The sequence below is a fragment of the Thalassophryne amazonica genome, chromosome 2, assembly GCF_902500255.1.
Source record: "Thalassophryne amazonica chromosome 2, fThaAma1.1, whole genome shotgun sequence".
Taxonomy (NCBI): Eukaryota; Metazoa; Chordata; class Actinopteri; order Batrachoidiformes; family Batrachoididae; genus Thalassophryne; species Thalassophryne amazonica.
This window is the reverse complement of record NC_047104.1, coordinates 7,243,000-7,264,794: the sequence shown is the minus strand read 5'-3', so window position 1 is coordinate 7,264,794 and position 21,795 is coordinate 7,243,000. Positions and strand designations below refer to the sequence as shown.

The following is a 21,795-nucleotide window of genomic DNA, read 5'->3' as shown; positions in this document are numbered from 1 at the left end:
ATAGTTCGCTTTATTGGAACGATTTATCCAAAGCTTATCCAATCGATCCAACAGATTTTCCAGATAGGAATTCACAGCATCTTGCAGACGGCTGTTCCAGTGTTTTACAGTAAAGAAGAAAAGGGAATTTTTTAAATGATGTATAACTGTTGCCTTGTGATGAAGCTGAAACAAAGAAAAAAAGAGGCAAAATGATTCATCTAGTAGTATCAAGATAGTTCCCGATTAATTTAGTAATCAATTAAAAACCAATTAATTGTCACTTCTCTATCTGGCTCATGGTTGATGATGCAGCACACCAACTGATTGGTTTAGTCAGGTGTCTGCTAGCTCCTGATTGGCTGAGCACACCTGAATGAGAGCATCATCTTTTGACAGAGCAGGGAGACAGAAAATGTGCAGGTTTGGGGTCCCTGAAACCCGGAACTGAGAACCACAGTGTCACAGCTCGCTATGACAGGCTTCGGGTTTCATGGGCATGCAAGGGATTACGAAAACATGTCAAAGGTCACAAGAGAGGAGAAGACATTTTTGAACATCTTCAAATTCAGATCCAAGGTAAAGAACGGGTTCCGAACCGTGAGCTTCCGGGATACAAATCCATCAAAACCAGAATGGGGCTTAAAATAAAGGGTGAATTTAAAAACTATATATCCTGATTGATATGTCATTATTTAAATGTCATCAATCTTATTCAGGAAAAAATTCATGAAGTCACTTTGGAGTTTCACGACTCAGAGAGACCTCCTCTTAACTCCACATGCTTCAACAGGTGACCACAAATGTTCATAAGACCGACACTCATAAAAACAGATGTAACTGCAGCGCTAACTGTTGCTATGGTTACGGTCTGGTTGTTTAGTAATAATGAGTTCGGTCACAACTGAAGGCTCACCTTAGCAAAATCTCTGGAGGCTTCTCCTCTTCCTCTGCTGCTGTCGGCCTCTTCTGCCCAGGCAGCGCTCCCGTTCTAGAACACACACACACACACACACAAAAGACCCCGTTATATTTTCATTGCACAGTGGAATGTTACAACCAGGAAAGACGATGAAAATTCTTATTCCTGGGAGTCATGTCCCAACTGGAATTGCTTGACAAATGGTACATCAAGCAGCGGGTGGTACGTCACAAAAAATAGTTCCATTACCATGTTTTCCAGAATATAAGTCACCCTGGAGTACAAGTCGCACTTTTTTCCTGTATGTGTATCTCACTTTTTAACATGTCGTTTTCCAGGGGGCATGTTAAACGATTAGATTAGACAGAACTATTGATGCCTTGAGAAGACTTCCTCAGGGAAACTGAGGTTCCAGCAGTACACAGAGTAAGAAGCAGAGTATCAAAAGGGAAAGTAAAAAAGAAAAACTGTTTCCACATATAAATTACCAAACATACTGATCAATACTGCTTTACTGGCTACTACTGTTCCTCTCATTCCCGACCTCTGTCTTCCTGCTACTCCTTCTCCCCCTGAGTGAGGAGTTGTACAGTCTGATGGCCTGAGAGGCAAAGGAGTTTTTCAGTCTACTGGTCCTGCACTTGGGAAGGAGCAGTCAATGGACAGAAACAGTGTGTGCTGTTACTGTAACATAAGGAGTGTTAAATTCCAAAAATACACAAGATGGACAAATAAACATGCATTGGACGACAGATGGAATGTTAATTAATGCAGTTTGGACAAAACTAATAGTCAGATGGACATGGAGAATGAAATGAACAGTGAATTTTTGCATGAATTCCTCAGCATGTGGTGTGTACCATGAGGACTTTTAAATTACAGTAACAAGCAACATGGACATATAAACTTGCGATGGACAAAATATTGGATGTTAATAGATGCAGATGAACACTGATTACTTGCCCCGAGGGTTGAAAACACTATAATAAAAGTGTGAATACATCAGGTTTTAATAATAAAAATTTGGGAAATCAGCTCTTCTATTATTTGTATTTATTCTTTGTTGTTGAAGTTTATTTAATTTTGCTCATTGATGCCTGGGAAAGCCCTATATATATACAACCCCTGGCAAAAATTATGGAATCACCGGCCTCAGAGGATGTTCATTCAGTAGTTTAATTTTGTAGAAAAAAAGCAGATCACAGACATGACACAAAACTAAAGTCATTTCAAATGGCAACTTTCTGGATTTAAGAAACACTATAAGAAATCAGGAAAAAAAAATTGTGGCAGTTAGTAACGGTTACTTTTTTAGACCAAGCAGAGGGAACAAAATATGGAATCACTCAATTCTGAGGAAAAAATTATGGAATCATGAAAAACAAAAGAACGCTCCAACACATCACTAGTATTTTGTTGCACCACCTCTGGCTTTTATAACAGCTTGCAGTCTCTAAGGCATGGACTTAATGAGTGACAAACAGTACTCTTCATCAATCTGGCTCCAACTGATTGCTGTTGCCAGATCAGCTTTGCAGGTTGGAGCCTTGTCATGGAGCATTTTCTTCAACTTCCACCAAAGATTTTCAATTGGATTAAGATCCGGACTATTTGCAGGCCATGACACTGACCCTATGTGTCTTTTTGCAAGGAATGTCTTCACAGTTTTTGCTCTATGGCAAGATGCATTATCATCTTGAAAAATGATTTCATCGTCCCCAAACATCCTTTCAATTGATGGGATAAGAAAAGTGTCCAAAATATCAACATAAACTTGTGCATTTATTGATGATGTAATGACAGCCATCTCCCCAGTGCCTTTACCTGACATGCAGCCCCATATCATCAATGACTGTGGAAATTTACATGTTCTCTTCAGGCAGTCATCTTTATAAATCTCATTGGAACGGCACCAAACAAAAGTTCCAGCATCATCACCTTGCCCAATGCAGATTCGAGATTCATCACTGAATATGACTTTCATCCAGTCATCCACAGTCCACGATTGCTTTTCCTTAACCCATTCTAACCTTGCTTTTTTCTGTTTAGGTGTTAATGATGGCCTTTGTTTAGCTTTTCTGTATGTAAATCCCATTTCCTTTAGGCAATTTCTTACAGTTCAGTCACAGACGTTGACTCCAGTTTCCTCCCATTTGTTCCTCATTTGTTTTGATGTGCATTTTCGATTTTTGAGACATATTGCTTTAAGTTTTCTGTCTTGACGCTTTGATGTCTTCCTTGGTCTACCAGTATGTTTGCCTTTAACAACCTTCCCATGTTGTTTGTATTTGGTCCAGAGTTTAGACACAGCTGACTGTGAACAACCAACATCTTTTGCAACATTGCGTGATGATTTACCCTCTTTTAAGAGTTTGATAATCCTCTCCTTTGTTTCAATTGACATCTCTCGTGTTGGAGCCATGATTCATGTCGGTCCACTTGGTGCAACAGCTCTCCAAGGTGTGATCACTCCTTTTTAGATGCAGACTAAATGAAAATTTACAGGGTGATTCCATAATTTATTTCTCAGAATTGAGTGAGTCCATATTTTTTCCCTCTGCTTGGTCTAAAAAAGTAACCGTTACTGACTGCCACAATTTTTTTTTCTTGATTTCTTATAGTGTTTCTTAAAGCCAGAAAGTTGCCATTTGAAATGACTTTAGTTTTGTGTCATGTCTGTGATCTGCTTTTTTTCTACAAAATTAAACAACTGAATGAACATCCTCTGAGGCCGGTGATTCCATAATTATTGCCAGGGGTTGTGTGTATATATATATATATATATATATATATATATATAATTTTTATTATTAATGATGAATGCTTTGTTTTTTCAGCATATAAGTGACCGGAGTATAAGTTGCAAGATATCCCAAACTACTGCAAAAACTGTGACTTATACTCTGGAAAATACGGTAACTGGTCATCAGTGGAGATGTCAGGCCGAATACTAACCCACGGTGTCTGTGGGAGGTCTTCAGTAATTTCAGGGGTCACAAGTCCTCCTCTAGCAGGAAAAATGATCTTTCTGCTTCAACAATTCTTGAATCTTTGTTCTAAAACTTTACTTTTCCTGTGGTGTGACATTCTAGTGTTTCAAGAATTTATCGTGCATGATCAAAAAAAGAAAGGTACGTCTACATTCCTATGTTAAATAATGAGGCTGGAGTCATCTCAGAGTCCTTTGACTAAGCATCAGATGCTGCGTCAGAGGAGGAAATTCCTGCCGTAAATGGGAGGAAGCACAACGAAAGCTTCAAGGCTGTTAGTCACAGAAGAAAAAAGAAAAAAAATTATTTTTCCAACAGCAATCATTTGATTATTACGTCAGAAACGTTTAAGGTCTAAAAACCTGTTGGAACTCGCCATGACTCAGTACTTTATAGCAGGTCATAGTCCACAAAAAACAAAAGAAACTTATACTTAAAATGTGAAAATACTTTTTCTTCCCTCCAGAGGTTGGAGAAGTAACCTCTGGAGTTATTGTGCCCCTGAGCTGCTGTGACCCCTCCCCCTTCATCCTCAAACATCTCCATTTGACCTAAACCATCTGCATCTGGGCTCACCCCGCCCCCACCCATGTCTTCCGACCCAGCTGGATACCAGGGCCCCCCATCATTCAATCCTAACACAGCTGTGACGGGTGGCCAAGTTCATGCAGCGTAGCTGGGCGTCACGCGGGGCCGGAGGACGGCGAGCTGGCCAGCCGTCCTTTAACACGCACACTCTGGACACGGCTGTCTGTGTGTTTGCGAGTGCATGGGGGGGGGGGGGGTACGGGCCCCACAAGACGGGAAGGAAGGAACATAGGGGCAGAAAAGGGTGCACGGTATGTGCCGAGCAGGAATGTCTCTAAAGACAAAACCTATAAAAGCATCAGGAATCAAAACAAGATCCATTTGGAGGGGGACGTTAATAGCTCCAGGTCTGGGTCTAGTTTCAACCAGGAGCCTATTGGTCACTGGCAATTACGGGGTCTGAAACCAGATCTGCGAGGGCAAAGGTTGTCAAGGCCCCTGAGAAGATTTTCACCTTCTGACTATCTGGAAGTGTAGAGGCGGTCAACATTCACCATCCCTGAACAAACAGTCTCCAGCGTCAAGCTGCAAACATGCTGCAGAGACAACAAGAATACACACACACACAAACACACACACACACACACACACACACAAACACACACACACACGAGCAGAGGCACTCTGCTCCGCCCAGATGAAGAATAAATCATTTTGCAGAAGAGAGCGTTCTGCTTCTTTTTTTACAGCCTTTACTGCAGGTTTGATTTTTCTCTACACCCAAGTAGTCACCAAGTTTTAAGTGTTTTTCCTTGGTGACGTTGTGCACGAGGCACTCTGAGTGCTGTAGGTGTTTTTTTTTTTCTTTTCATAGCTTAAATTGACTGTGTTGAGGCTGACTCCAGAAGGGAGCATGTTTCCAGAAAAGTCCATGTTGAAATGTCCAATGTTAGAGCAGAATTAAGCATGTTTATAGTCTGGTACAAAAAAATGGTTTCATCTCTAAAGTTAGTTTCCGTGAGAGTTATAAGGAGGGTCTCTTAACTTCTTAGTTTAAGACGTTTTAAACCGTAAAGTTTAATCACTTTAATATCAGTGTTTAATACCATAATCAGTAGGGGCGTGGCTGCTTTGCATGCAAGCGGTAAACTTTGATGGCCTCAGATGAAGCTCTACCGGAAGAACAAAAAGTTACTGCTCGTTGGTTTTTGTTTTATTATGTTGAGCACTTTGCAGATTTCCTCATTTAAAGTGTTATAAATAAACAATAATTATTATTATTCTGAAATGAATGTCCAGAGAATCAGTTCCTGATTTTGTGTGGTTTTCTTTTCACACATGTCGCACACGCCAGCAGATCATTTGTGTCACATGTGCTCTCATCCAATGGAAGTTCTCTGTTTGGGAGGAGAAATGGGTGGAGACTGATAAGAGGCGGGGCACGATGTTAAAAGGACACTGCAGAAATCGCTACTGCCATTTCTTTAATTTTGTCTGACTTACAGAAATTCCTGAATATTCCCGTCTTTCTAGTTCTACTGGCATCTTGGTGCAAATCACCGTTTTTCTACCTCTGAGGTTTCTGCTCTTCTGGTTTGATCAGTCACATGATTAAACATCATCATCTTCTCGCCGAGACAACAACCCACAAGTCTGCTTAACATTATTAGTCTTCTGACAGGCAGCACCTCCAGCTAAAGTCTAGACGGATTCAGGGTTGTCATGGAAACACGGTGATACAGACAAACCACAAAGACACAAATTCAGGTAAAAAAAAAAAAAAAAACTTCAAGTTTGTGAACCGTGGAGCTGAATATAAATATGAAATAAAACAGATGGAGGTGAGGGTCGCTGCACTTCTTGGGAGATTAAAAAAGTCATTTTCCAGTGACGTGTTTGCCTCACTTCTGGCAAAATGGAGACGGTTTATAAAAGATTCAATCGCGATAAATAAATAAAAAAAAACCTCCAGTACAGGGTTCCTTAAATAAAAACTATCCTGATGTTGTCCTGTTGGCTGCTTCGTTATAATTAATATTTTTTTATTTATTTATTGTTTTTTGAGGTAAAATTGCTGTTAGATCACAAAGCACATCCGGTATCAAACTTGTGCCAAATCCATGCTGGAACTGCTGTAGCAACCCCGTATAAACGGGCAAAATAATAATAATAATAAGAAAAAGAAGAAAAAAGATGATAATAAAATAAAAACTATCTGCTTTTTCATATTTTCATAAGCAAATTAAATGAAAAACCAAAGCTGTTATTTTAAGCTTCTGTGGGTTTTTTTGTTTGTTTTTATATCAGACAGGGTCGATTGATTTTCAAAATCATTCCTTTTTTTTTTTTCTTCTGCATTTTTCCTTCTGCACAGACTTTTGTGGCTTTTGGGAATGATGACAAACATCCCCTCCGGAGTTTTTCAGCAAACATTCAGAGGTAAAGCAGATAAAATAAGACAAGAAGCAGAAAACACTTCGGATCGCTGACCCACCAGCAGGACAACGAGGAGAAAATAAACCTTGAACCGTTTGTCCGAGTGCAGGGATTTTCTCAAATACAAAGAATTCCAAATTCAACTGTAAGCACCAAAAGTATGTGGAAAAGCAGGGTTAGTGCTCAGTCACAGCAGCACATGGTATATACGTGCACACGGCCCAGGGGAACTGTGTGTGTGTGTGTGTGTGTGTGTGTGTGTGTGTGTGTGTGTGTGTGTGTGTGTGTCGGGAGCACAGGGTCAAGGTGTTCCGGACATAAAGTCAGAGAAAAGGTTGAAAGCATCTTTGCTGTAAATACTTTTTTTTTAATTTAAAACAAAGAAGTATTTTAAAAGTTACCATAAAATACAGAAAAAAACATAAAATACAGAAATAAAAAAATATTAACAAATACAGACAAATGAACATTTAATAAAATGTCCGTCAGTGAACAACACTAATATATTGAAGAAACGTATACGCACGACGCAGCTATTGACAGTAAATCGTCGCTTTTACAGCCAGCTGTCTTGAGGGAAACCACAGATTAGCTTAAACGTTTGTCTGCTGCATCTGTTCTGTTTGACAGCTTCCTGGTGGGACAGAGACGGAAATCTCAGCTCAAGTCTCCCATGTGCCTTCTGACAAACTACAGCTGAAATTTCAAGTTTTTAAGAACTGTGTCAATTCCTCCAATCACAGAAGCCAATGGCTGCAGCACCGAATGTGAACAGGGATCGCTCCTGGACTGTGAACCTCTGATGTCACTTATCATAAAGATCAGAGATGAATGAAAAAAGAGTCTGTAAGCTCCTGGAGGAGCCGGCTGAGAGCTGGCGGTTACTGACGGGAGGAAAAGCGCGCTGGCTCCGGCAGCAGGATGTCGGTCAGCTGAGGAACGCTGACTCTACGTTACTTTAAGTCTTGATCATGAGGGATCTTGAGGGTTTTGGGCTCCTCCTCCATCACATTCAGGACTCCACCCTGAAAAAGAAAAAAGCAAGTCTTCCCACACCCACATTCACAACAGGAACCTGCAAGGCTCATCTTGCCTTTATTTGGACATGTGAATGTGAGATAAAGAGCAGGCGGTCCGGCTCAGCGAGGACTGCAAACATCCTGACGCCGCCCCGTCAGGATGAAGCTGGAAGACCTTCATCCTGCAGCACACGGGGAGACGACTCGTTGCTGCGTAACGTATTGTGTTTTTCCTGCTGCTAATATCGGGACATTAAACATTAAACATTACCCATTCATCATTTCCCCCAGAGAAAGGCAGTGCATTGTGGGCAATGTATATAAATCATTGCTCCCTGATTATTTATTAATTTATTAAAATTAGATTTGTATCACCAGGAATTTACATGGCGTATTTTGATATATCATAATCTCATCATATATTGTGATCCATGATAAACATCGTATCGCGAGGCTGCAGCAGACGGTTATGATGTTTCTTATTTATGCTGCTGCAGACAGTATGCAAAATGTGTAAGACTCCTGCTCCTCATATTTACACTGTGCATCAGCAAAGCAGTGAGCGGTTTATCGTGTCCGTCGAGAAGATAACTCAAGAATAAATGGATGGTTTTCCTTTCAAATATGGTGGGAGTGTTGTTTTGGAGCAGCTTGGTCAAAGGTCAAGGTCAAACGTGGTGTGAAAATCTCCTTTATATCATAGCATATCATATATATATATATATATATATATATATATATATATATATATATACAGTGAGGAAAATAAGTATTTGAACACCCTGCGGTTTTGCAAGTTCTCCCACTTAGAAATCATGGAGGGTTCTGAAATTTTCATCTTAGGTGCATGTCCACTGTGAGAGACATAATCTAAAAAAAATAAATAAATAAATCCAGAAATCACAATGTATGTTTTTTTTTATAATTTATTTGTATGTTACTGATGCAAATAAATATTTGAACACCTGCCAACCAGCAAGAATTCTGTCTCTCACAGACCTGTTAATTTTTCTTTAAGAAGACCTCTTATTCTGCACTCTTTACCTGTATTAATTGCACCTGTTTGAACTTACCTGTATAAAAGACACCTGTTCACACACTCAATGAATCACACTCCAACCTGTCCACCATAGCCAAGACCAAAGAGCTGTCTAAGGACACCAGGGACAAAACTGTAGACCTGCACAAGGCTGGGATGGACTACAGGACAACAGGCAAGCAGCTTGGTAGAAGACAACAACTGTTATTATTATTTATTAGAAAGTGGAAGAAACACAAGATGACTGTCAATCTCCCTCGGTCGCGGATTCCATGCAAGATCTCACTTTGTGGTGTAAGGACGATTCTGAGAAAGCTCAGAACTACACAGGAGGACCTGGTCAATGACCTGAAGAGAGCTGGGACCACAGTCACAAAGATTACATTAGTAACACATGATGCTGTCATGGTTTAAAATCCTGCAGGGCAGCAAGGTCCCCCTGCTCAAGCCAGCACATGTCCAGGCCCGTTTGAAGTTCACCAGTGACCATCTGGATGATCCAGAGGAGGCATGGGAGAAGGTCATGTGGTCAGATGAGACAAAATAGAGCTTTTTGGAATCAACTCCACTTACCATGTTTAGAGGATGAGAACAACATTGAAAATGGGTCATGGCTGGGTCTTCCAGCATGACAATGACCCCAAACACACAGCCAGGGCAACTAAGGAGGGGCTCCGTAAGAAGCATTTCAAGGTCCTGGAGTGGCCTGGCCAGTCTCCAGACCTGAACTCAATAGAAAATCTTTGGAGGGAGCTGAAACTCCAAACCTGAAAGATCTAGAGAAGAGCTGTGTGGAGGAGTGGACCAAAATCCCTGCTGCAGTGTGTGAAAACCTGGTTAAAAACTACAGGAAACGTTTGACCTCTGTAATTGCAAACAAAGGCTACTGTACCAAATATTAACATTGATTTTCACAGGTGTTTAAATACTTATTTGCAGCAGTAACATACAAATAAATTATTTAAAAAAATCATACATTGTGATTTCCGGATTTATTTTTTTTTTAGATTATGTCTCTCACAGTAGACATGCACCTAAGATGAAAATTTCAGAACCCTCCATGATTTGTAAGTGGGAGAACTTGCAAAATCGCAGGGTGTTCAAATACTTATTTTCCTCACCGTATATATATATATATATATATATATATATATATATATATATATATAAGTCAACTTCTAAATATTTGTATACCAATGTTACTTACACTTCAATGTGCAAAGGTTGTAAAATTTTACTAGGGATGCTGCAGCAGCCATTTCCCTTATAGACTTCCAAAATAGGTTAGCTTTGGAGATGCTCTTGGCAGCAAAGGGAGGTGTTCGTGCTATGTTTGGACAAGATTGTTGCAACTTCATTTCAAATAAAAGATAAGAGGGGTTGCCGTGTTTAACATCTGTAAGTAGTCCTGAACAAAACACCATTTGGTGGATTGTCCAGCAGGACAAATATTTTTCACTGGGAATATTGGCTTATATATTGCTATATATACGAGGTCTGTCAATAAATTAACGGTCCTTTTTATTTTTTTCAAAAACTATATAGATTTCATTCATGTTTTTACGTCAGACATGCTTGAACCCTCGTGCGCATGCTTGAGTTTTTCCACGCCTGTCGGTGACGTCATTCGCCTGTGAGCACTCCTTGTGGGAGGAGTCGTCCAGCCCCTCGTCGGAATTCCTTTGTCTGAGAAGTTGCTGAGAGACTGGCGCTTTGTTTGATCAAATTTTTTTCTAAACCTGTGAGACACATCGAAGTGGACACGGTTCGAAAAATTAAGCTGGTTTTCGGTGAAAATTTTAACGGCTGATGAGAGATTTTGAGGTGATACTGTCGCTTTAAGGACTTCCCACGGAGCGAGACGTCGCGCAGCGCTCTCAGCCGCCGTCGTCAGCCTGTTTCAAGCTGAAAACCTCCACATTTCAGGCTCTATTGATCCAGGACGTTGTGAGAGAACAGAGACGTTTCAGAAGAAGTCGGTTTCAGCATTTTATCCGGATATTCCACTGTTAAAGGAGATTTTTTTAATGAAAGACATGCGGACGGGTCCGCACGTCGGGATGCAGCCGGTGCAGTGCGGGGGCACAGGAAAAACACCTCCGTGTTGATAACCATTTGTAAAATCCAGGTGGCTTTTGATGGCTTTCAGTGGAGTGAGTATATGAGAAATTGTTTAACAGCTGGACATGTTCCAACTTGTCCTTAAGGCTTCCAACAGAGGTGTTTTTCCTGTGGCGGAGCATCGCAGCGGCTGCGAGCCGACGCTGCAATCCGTCTGCACGTCTTTCATTAAAAAAAATCTCCTTTAACAGTGGAATATCCGGATAAAATGCTGAAACCGACTTCTTCTGAAACTTCTCTGTTCTCTCACGACGTCCTGGATCAATAGAACCTGAAATGTGGAGGTTTTCAGCTTGAAACAGGCTGACGAGGGCGCCTGAGAGCGCTGCGCGACGTCTCGCACCGTGGGAAGTCCTTAAAGCGACAGTATCACCTCAAAATCTCTCATCAGCCGTTAAAATTTTCACCGAAAACCAGCTTAATTTTTCGAACCGTGTCCACTTCGATGTGTCTCACAGGTTTAGAAAAAATTTTGATCAAACAAAGCGCCAGTCTCTCAGCAACTTCTCAGACAAAGGAATTCCAACGAGGGGCTGGACGACTCCTCCCACAAGGAGTGCTCACAGGCGAATGACGTCACCGACAGGTGTGGAAAAACTCACGCATGCGCACAAGGGTTCAAGCATGTCTGACGTAAAAACATATGAATGAAATCCATATAGTTTTTGAAAAAATAAAAAGGACCTATACTTTATTGACAGACCTCGTATATATATATATATATATATATATATATATATATATATATATATATATATATATATATATATAAAGCCCAGTTGAACAACCTAAAGGATATTTTGATCAGCAAAATATTTGTGATTGATTAGTGTGTGAAGCTGCACAGATGTAATACAGTCAAAAACACCCTTAGAGACAGAAGTATGTTTATGTGTACATTTATATTGTGGTGCCAATAAATGTGATCGGCGCTGCACTACACTGAAAAACAGCACGTTATTGATAAAGAATATAGCATCATGTGAACATGTTTCAATCAGCCTCAAATGTGGATCGGTATTTTGCAGTGTGTGTGTGTGTGTGTGTGTGTGTGTGTGTGTGTGTGTGTGTGTGTGAGTGAGAGAGAGACATTCTTTGCATAACCCTCCATCTGCAGAAAAACTCTGAGCCCACTCCTCCTTAAATGTCGATGCATAGCTCGGGGGTAATTGTGCTGAGCCATTACAGAAAGCCGTGTGGCGCACAGGCACCATTTTACTGAGGCCCGGCATGCCGGAACAAGAAGGGTTAATGGCTGCTGCGTGCCAAGTTGGGGGATGGACGCCACTGATCGCTCAGGATGTTGACAGCACTTCTCAATTTGATAGTGGCGCTGTTATTAGAATGAAGAGGCTTGTCCTTAATGAAACCAGGGTGTGATGTCCATTTTTGTTCATCCACTGGGAACAGACAACCACTGTGCAAAAAAAAAAAAAAGGCAAAAAAAGGGGCAGGTTCAGGTAAATTTCCAGACATGTTCTGAAGTCCGTGTATTTGCATGATGCTTTGGATCCATGTGTCTCTGCCATATTAGGCTCCAGAGCGTCCGTCACAACTCTCAGTGCTCCATCCTACACACCACGTCCCCGGGGGCCACGGCCCATGAACAAGAGGCTTCAATCAATATCCCTGGATGTGCAAACATAGGGAAGCCCCACCCCCCCGGACACAATCGCACAGCTGAGTCAATACTCATCATCATCAACACCATCCTCCGTCATCTAACCGCCAGGCTCATGAGACTAAGACCAAAACACGAGCAAGACCCAACTCATCCACCTCCAAGAAGACAACCCAACGCCAACACAATTTCCATGGCAACCGCCATCAAACTGCAGTTACTCAGAATTCATGCATGCAACTGAAGTCGCTATAGCAACCCCACAAAGTAAAGGTCAATAAAAGGCCAGCGCGTTCTCAGGTTGTGCACACCCCAAAGACAAACAGTCAAACTTCGTCAACATTCCTGTACATCGGAAACACTGTGTCACAGTTACAGAGCGCGCAGATACCGCTGACATCACAGTCAACTGTATTTAGGGTAATTCTACAGTAAGTGAAGTACAACCAGAGCAAATTTTTAAAGAGAGTCCAGACGATATATCGGTTAGTCGATCATGTCGGCATCTGGCAGAGGTCACTGAGATAGCATTATTTAAAATGCCGACAAGCATGGCTAGGACCCCATCACCGCTTGGTCACGTCAGGTACCAGAGAGACTGAGGCAAAGCAAGCAGCTGTCATTCATTTCCAGAGTGGATGTTTTGCAGTGATAAGATACGAGTGGTTGCTGTGCTGCCAGCTAGGCGGGGCCAAAAATGACAAGAAGTCTGTTTTTGGCAAATGCTGAGTGATACAACACTTTGACTGACTCCTGCCTGAATCACATATGGGTAAAGAGGTGGTGCATGGGAAAGACTAGAGCATGACTTGGGCAGGACCAATGAAGGTCAAACATGCCCTCACCCACTTCTCCCAATCTCGTACTTCCCAAACAAACAAAACTATGGCTGACAAGTTAACGTTGGTTCAGGTGATTGCATGTTGCCTTTGAAATCGTGACACAATCAGAGGAGCTAATGTCGCTAAGCTACTTGCTCAGTAGAGCTAATATATAAATTAAGTAATAAACTGTCACTGAACGGGGTTGGTAAGGTTAGACCTTACTTGTGTGAAGCACCTTGAGGCAGCTTTGTTGTGATTTGGTGCTATATAAATGAAATAAATTGAAAAAATCTGAAATGGAAAAAGTAGAGCATCAACTTCTGTGATGGTCCGTTAGTACATTAAACTAAACAGTACCACATATTATTGTAGATATCTGAAATAAACTGCTCAGAAAAGATAAACAGTCGACTCGACCACAACGGTCCAGCGCAGCGCGCAGCCTCTACTGGCAGTGTGGACTCTGACATAAGACTATCAGAGTGACTCCAAACTATTCACAACTTTATAACTTAAAACACCTTAAACAGACAAGTGTGTATATATATATATATATATATATATATATATATATATATATATATATATATATATATATACACACACACATAATTGTGTTCACAAGTCACTGCTGCTACGTGGGAAACTACATAGATACAGAGACTAAAACTGTTTCTTTTTTTGTACCAGGCAGTAAAAACTTTTTATTGTGTTCTAAACTTGGAAAATTTAAAACTAGCTTCTACAGAAAGCGAATGGCTTTTCAAGTCAGCCTCAAGTGGCCATTCAATGAATTGCAAGATTTGACACTTCCACGATGGCTTAATTTTTCAGGGCCGGAGGTTGAGGTTTGGTTCAGTGTTGGAATGTAGCGATACACTAGTTCAAGAATATGATACATATTTCATGATTTGATACATTGATTTGACTTGGCAGGACGGTGGCTTAGTGGTTAGCACTGTTGCCTCACAGCAAGAAGGTCATGGGATCGATTCCCACCTGTGGCCTTTCTGTGTGGAGTGTGTATGTTCTCCCCGTGTTTGCTAGCATACTGGCATAGTATGTTTCTATGCTTTTTCCCTTTTTCTATTTATTTTATTAGGTAACGGAGCAGGCTGCGGCCTCAACTTTATCTAAATTCGGGATCTTTTACTGACGCTTAGGCCTAGTGGCCAGCAATCACCTTAATAATTCTTTTTTTTGTTGTTGTTTACTTAATGCTGACAAATTATACTGTATTTGTTGTCTTTTTGATGCCTGATTCTGTTTTTCTTCTCTCTGTTTGAGGTGCCGCTCCATCCAGAGATGGGTGTGGTGTCTGCTTTTGAAAACCTGATGTCCTGTGCACCGGCAACATTTCCTGGATATTGTATTGTGAACTGTTTTGTAATTTGTGTCGGTATCATGGCCCAAGCAGAGTGTCACCCCTTTGAGTCTGGTCTGCTTGAGGTTTCTTCCTCAGAGGGAGTTTTTCCTCACCACTTTCGCCTGTGTGTTTGCTCTGGGGGTTGGTAAGGTTAGACCTTACTTGTGTAAAGTCCCATGAGGCAACTTTGTTGTGATTTAGCACTATATAAACAAAAATAAATTTAAATTAAAATTTGTGTGGGTTTCCTCCGGGTGCTCTGGTTTTCTCCCACATTTAAAGACATGCAGGACAGGTCTCCCTTGCAAAAGATATCAACCTCAATGAGACTAACCTGGTTAAATCAAGGTTAAATTAAATTAAAAATACATAATTACATTGCTGCAAGAGGTTCCACCTGTACGAACTGCACATCATCTTTTTATTTGCCAAGCGGTCCAAAGAATCTCACGGTGAGCCGAAGACACGTCATCACCAAAGAACAAGTCTCTGGTTCATCATGAAGGTAAATCACAAACACACAATGATGTGTTTTAAAAGAGATACACAGTCTGTGATGACTTATTTTGAAAAGCATCAGATGAGTATCAGGTCAGCAGCAGAGACCCAGACAGAACGGCCGGCCGGGTTCTGAATGTGTGGTCAAAACGGAGAGATTTGTGCTTTTTCACAGAACAGACAATGCGGCGAGGACAAGGGTCTAAACGTCCAGGGGCAGAACGTGTCGCTACCTGCTCTGGCCTCACTGGTTCTGAAAAAACAGACCCGTGGGCGAGACCACCCCTCCCTCCATTAATCACTCCAATTACAAAGCTGAAAAAGAGTGAAGACAGGCAAAATGAAAGAAAACCTCAGTGACACACAGACGACCACCAGCACCAATGGGCCAGAACAAATCACACCGCCCTGACTGTCTCTTTGCACGCACGCCCCAGAATGAATAAATACCATGAGATCAATGTCGAGCTTTATGTCCGAATTACAGCTACAACTTACCATTATTTTCACAATCAATTAGGGAACTCACGAATCAATTCGATTCCGATTCTTGGGGTGACTTTTCGATTCAAAGAGCTCTGAGAAATAGTTATATTACTTAAAAAACGATTTGTTTAAGAAAATGCAGCTTTACAAGGTTAATCAAGTGATTCTAGATGTAAATTTATCTGCTTTGCTCGTTCGGAGTTGGCTGGCAGTTTAGCGAAGGGCTGGTCTGATGTCGGCAGATACCGCTGCTCCCCTCTTTTAGCTCCGGGTGATGGCGCAGCATGTGGGCTTGCAGATTTAAAGTGTTTCTGAAGTACTTGACTTTCATTTTGCAGATTTTGCACACTGCATGAGTCATGTCGAGCTCCTTCTTACGCAGCAAATAATAAAATCCAAAATGCACCCAAACATTTGCCTTCAGCAAAGACGGTGCTGGCTGAATTAGCTCTTCGTCCGCCATGCTAAGCTACAGCCACTGAACTCTGCAGCTCACGAGTGTTTGAAGCACGGCGGATCTCCCCCCCCGCAGGGACGCTGTAGTACGGAAGCCGCTGACTGACAAACTGCACACGCAGCGAGTAAGCAAGAAAATGTTTAAAAAAATGCTTTGTAAAAATCGATTCTTGGACATTTTGGATCGATTCAGAATCGTAATAAATAAGAATCGCGATTTGTACGTGAATCGATTTTTTCCGACACCCCTACAATCAATCGACTTTCTCGATTAATCAATGTAGTTTGGTTCATAAAATGTCAGAAAATTATGAAAAACGTGGATCAACATTTTGCAGAGTCCAAGAAGATGCTTTGTTTTGTCCACAGCCCAAAGATACAAAGAAACAAGTAAAATAAAGTAGCTGAAATATATATACTCAACAAAAATATAAATGCAACACTTTTGGTTTTGCTCCCATTTTGTATGCGATGAACTCAAAGATCTAAAACTTTTTCCACATATACAATATCACCATTTCTCTCAAATATTGTTCACAAACCAGTCTAAATCTGTGATAGTGAGCACTTCTCCTTTGCTGAGATAATCCATCCCACCTCATAGGTGTGCCATATCAAGATGCTGATTAGACACCATGATTAGTGCACAGGTGTGCCTTAGACTGCCCACAATAAAAGGCCACTCTGAAAGATGCAGTTTTATCACACAGCACAATGCCACAGATGTCGCAAGATTTGAGGGAGCGTGCAATTGGCATGCTGACAGCAGGAATGTCAACCAGAGCTGTTGCTCGTGTATTGAATGTTCATTTCTCTACCATAAGCCGTCTCCAAAGGCGTTTCAGAGAATCTGGCAGTACATCCAACCAGCCTCACAACCGCAGACCACGTGTAACCACACCAGCCCAGGACCTCCACATCCAGCATGTTCACCTCCAAGATCGTCTGAGACCAGCCACTCAGACAGCTGCTGAAACAATCGGTTTGCATAACCAAAGAATTTCTGCACAAACTGTCAGAAACTGTCTCAGGGAAGCTCATCTGCATGCTCGTCGTCCTCATCGGGGTCTCGACCTGACTCCAGTTCGTCGTCGTAACCGATTTGAGTGGGCAGATGCTCACATTCGCTGCCGTTTGGCACGTTGGAGAGGTGTTCTCTTCACGGATGATGCGAAGGAGATGTGTTGCACTGCATGAGGCAAATGGTGGTCACACCAGATACTGACTGGTATCCCCCCCCAATAAAACAAAACTGCACCTTTCAGAGTGGCCTTTTATTGTGGGCAGTCTAAGGCACACCTGTGCACTAATCATGGTGTCTAATCAGCATCTTGATATGGCACACCTGTGAGGTGGGATGGATTATCTCAGCAAAGGAGAAGTGCTCACTATCACAGATTTCGACTGGTTTGTGAACAATATTTGAGGGAAATGGTGATATTGTGTATGTGGAAAAAGTTTTAGATCTTTGAGTTCATCTCATACAAAATAGGAGCAAAACCAAAAGTGTTGCGTTTATATTTTTGTTGAGTATATACACACATACATACATATATACATACATATATATATATATATATATATATATATATATATATACACACATACATATATATATATATATATACACACATACATATATATATATACACATACATATATATATATATATATATACACACATACATATATATATATATATATATATATATATATACACACACATATATACACACGTGTATATATACACACATATACATATACACACACATATATATATATATATATATATATATATACACACATACATATATATATATATATATACACACATACATATATATATATATACACACACATATATACACACGTGTATATATACACACATATACATATACACACACACACACATATATACACACGTGTATATATACACACATATACATATACACACACACACACATATATACACACGTGTATATATACACACATATACATATATACACACACACACACATATATACACACGTGTATATATACACACATATACATATATACACACACACACACATATATATATATATATATATATATATATATACACACATATATACACAGACACATATATATACACACACACACGTATATACACAGACACATATACATATATATATACATATACACACATATACACACACACATATATACATATATACACACACACATATACACATATATACACACATATACACATATATATATATACATATACACACATTATATATACATACACATATATACACACATATACACATATATACACACACATATACATATATATATATATATATATATATATATATACATATACACACATACATATACACACATATATAAGCACAGCTTGGGACTCCAGCGAGGGTGGTCACATCTCCTCCTCTCTCCTCTCCTTCTGTGGTTTTCCTCCATCTCTGGCCCAACCTTCAAAAGTCCCAACTTCACCAGACTGTGTATTCTTCGAACTATATTTGGAATAACCATAGAATTGATCAGCTGGTCTCTCAACACTATTGACACCATTTTTTTTTTCAACAAGGAATCAGGGATGGCGGACCTTGCGTGCCCACAAGGAACATATCCTGCGGGCTATGTTCTCTACGCCTGGGAGAAGTGGTGCGCCACATTCTTGGCACCACTCTCCGTGGAAGACAGAGGATTTATTCTTATGTGCATTTATGGTAGGAGGTCTTTTGCTGCTTGAATTATGCGCTGGCCCTGACCTACCGGAAAATTTGCAAGACGGCTGCTACCAAAACCACAACCCCACATCTGTCCGGCATGATTAACAAGGTGGGCAAGGTGGTACAATCTCAGACTACGTTAACTTTTGAACTTAAACGCAAGTGGAAACTATCTCGGAGCAATTTGTCTGCCCTGCAAAGGAATTGATGTTGGAGGTCAGTGAATATTCACAATTGGATCTGGACGGTTAAAGAGAGGCCGTATTGGAATTCTGTGTCTCTCTGCCTAACCCATGGCAGCCTTATCAGCTACCGAAGGTCAAAATGCCTCGCTGTTTTCCTCCAGAAGGATCTGAACGGCCTTGGTGAAGCATTTGGCTCCCTCTTCATTTTGCCCTCCCCTACAGACTCTACACACACACGGACAGAGACTGATATGAACTCAACTGCACACGATGCACGTCCCCCACCCTCTACCCCTCCTTTGTGTTTCTGTCCCCACCCCCGCCCCACCCTGGCCTCCGCTTGGCCACTTTGAGAGGTCGTGCAGCACAGCTGTGCCGCCCCCCCCCAAGTTCAGCAGTGCGGGACTCTGCTGCAGCCCACACTCACTTTGCCTCAATTCAGATGACGGAGTGCTTCAAAGTTTAGCGTACATAAACAAATGAAATGTATATGTATGGTTGTTTTAATTCTGATGTGTAACATTATTACATTCAACCAGTAATAATTGTGGATTAATTGCTGTATTTCTGAGGTAATTGGTTGAGAAGGTAATTTCGCTGCACTTGTTGTAATGACAATAAATCATCATTCATTCACACACGCGCACACACAGACACACACACGCACACACACACATATATGCAGTTCAGTCTAAAAATATTTGGCCACTTCGTATTTCACACATTTTAATACACAAAAAATACCAAAACTACAAAAAATTCCAATTTCTAAAATTACCTGCCTTAAACTCAAACTCAAAGCAAATCTCTTCAACTTGACTTAAATTATTTAAAAATATGGAAGCCAAGATAATGGGGTGCATAAGTAATGGTCACTTTGGTACCTGTAAATAATCAGCTTTGCCAGTTTTCGTCAGACAAGTCAGGGAACGGATACATGAACATTTCCAAGTCACTGAATATGTCTTGGACTTAATTTATATCAGTTTTTAAGAAATACAAACAGTATGGCACTCTATGGTAAATCTGTGTGGAGTTGACAGTTCTCAAAAACTAAGTGAAGGAGAAGAGTGAGGAAAGCCACCAAGACACCCAGACAACCCAGAAGAAGTTATAGGCTTCTGTGGCTGTGATTGGAGAAATTGTGCACAGTGCATGTTTTGCATTTTGGATCACCAGTTATACAGCCTCATGATGAAGTGATAGAGGATTCTCTTTAATCTAGGCTTGTTCTGGCAAACTGTACTTTTAAAGAAAATCCTCCTCTATACCACTTCATCATGAAACTGTATAACATGGCCAAATACGTTTGGACTGAAGTGTGTGTGTGTGTGTAGGAAGAACAGTCCCTGACAAACCAACCAAATTGCGTAGTCTTATTTGCAAGATTTTATGATCGACAGTGTCAAATGCGGAGGAGAGGTCTAGTAGGACTAGAACGGTGCATTTTCCACAATCTGCAGACATCAAAATATCACTAGATACTTTGAGTAGGGCGGTTTCCGTAGAGTGATGCCTGCGGAAACCAGACTGATAGGTGTCAAACATGTTGAAAGTCACTAAGAAGGAAATTAGCTGATCATAAACCACCTTCTCCAAGACTTTGGACAGAAATGGAAGTTTGGAGATAGGTCAGAAGTTTTTGTCTTGGAAATGAATATATCTATAAAAAAAACCCCAGAGAGGAGCAGAATTACACCATGTTGTTGTGCCCTCTTACTTTTCAATCTCCAATAATAGTGTCATCTATTCTCTGAGGACTTTTTGGACTTTTTTGCATTTGCGCAATATCTCTAAAATTAGAAAGGTCTTGTCTCAGAGTGACGCTGAAAAACTAATTCATGCATTTATTTCCTCTAGGCTGGACTATTGTAATTCATTATTATCAGGTTGTCCTAAAAGTTCCCTGAAAAGCCTTCAGTTAATTCAAAATGCTGCAGCTAGAGTACTAACGGGGACTAGAAGGAGAGAGCATATCTCACCCATATTGGCCTCTCTTCATTGGCTTCCTGTTAATTCTAGAATAGAATTTAAAATTCTTCTTCTTACTTATAAGGTTTTGAATAATCAGGTCCCATCTTATCTTAGGGACCTCATAGTACCATATCACCCCAATAGAGCGCTTCGCTCTCAGACTGCAGGCTTACTTGTAGTTCCTAGGGTTTGTAAGAGTAGAATGGGAGGCAGAGCCTTCAGCTTTCAGGCTCCTCTCCTGTGGAACCAGCTCCCAATTCAGATCAGGGAGACAGACACCCTCTCTACTTTTAAAATTAGGCTTAAAACTTTCCTTTTTGCTAAAGCTTATAGTTAGGGCTGGATCAGGTGACTCTGAACCATCCCTTAGTTATGCTGCTATAGACTTAGACTGCTGGGGGGTTCCCATGATGCACTGAGTGTTTCTTTCTCTTTTTGCTCTGTATGCACCACTCTGCATTTAATCATTAGTGATCGATCTCTGCTCCCCTCCACAGCATGTCTTTTTCCTGGTTCTCTCCCTCAGCCCCAACCAGTCCCAGCAGAAGACTGCCCCTCCCTGAGCCTGGTTCTGCTGGAGATTTCTTCCTGTTAAAAGGGAGCTTTTCCT

At 40.9% G+C, this 21,795-nt stretch overlaps 1 protein-coding gene across 1 annotated transcript in view; it reads right to left on the bottom strand.

Annotated features, from left to right (window-relative positions):
* Window positions 1-21,795, bottom strand: part of LOC117501554 (AT-rich interactive domain-containing protein 3A-like) — a 159,633-nt gene that overhangs the window by 49,627 nt on the left and 88,211 nt on the right. Inside the window, 1 exon segment of the mRNA XM_034160453.1 lies at window positions 896-970. Coding sequence (XP_034016344.1) covers window positions 896-970 — 75 coding nt within the window.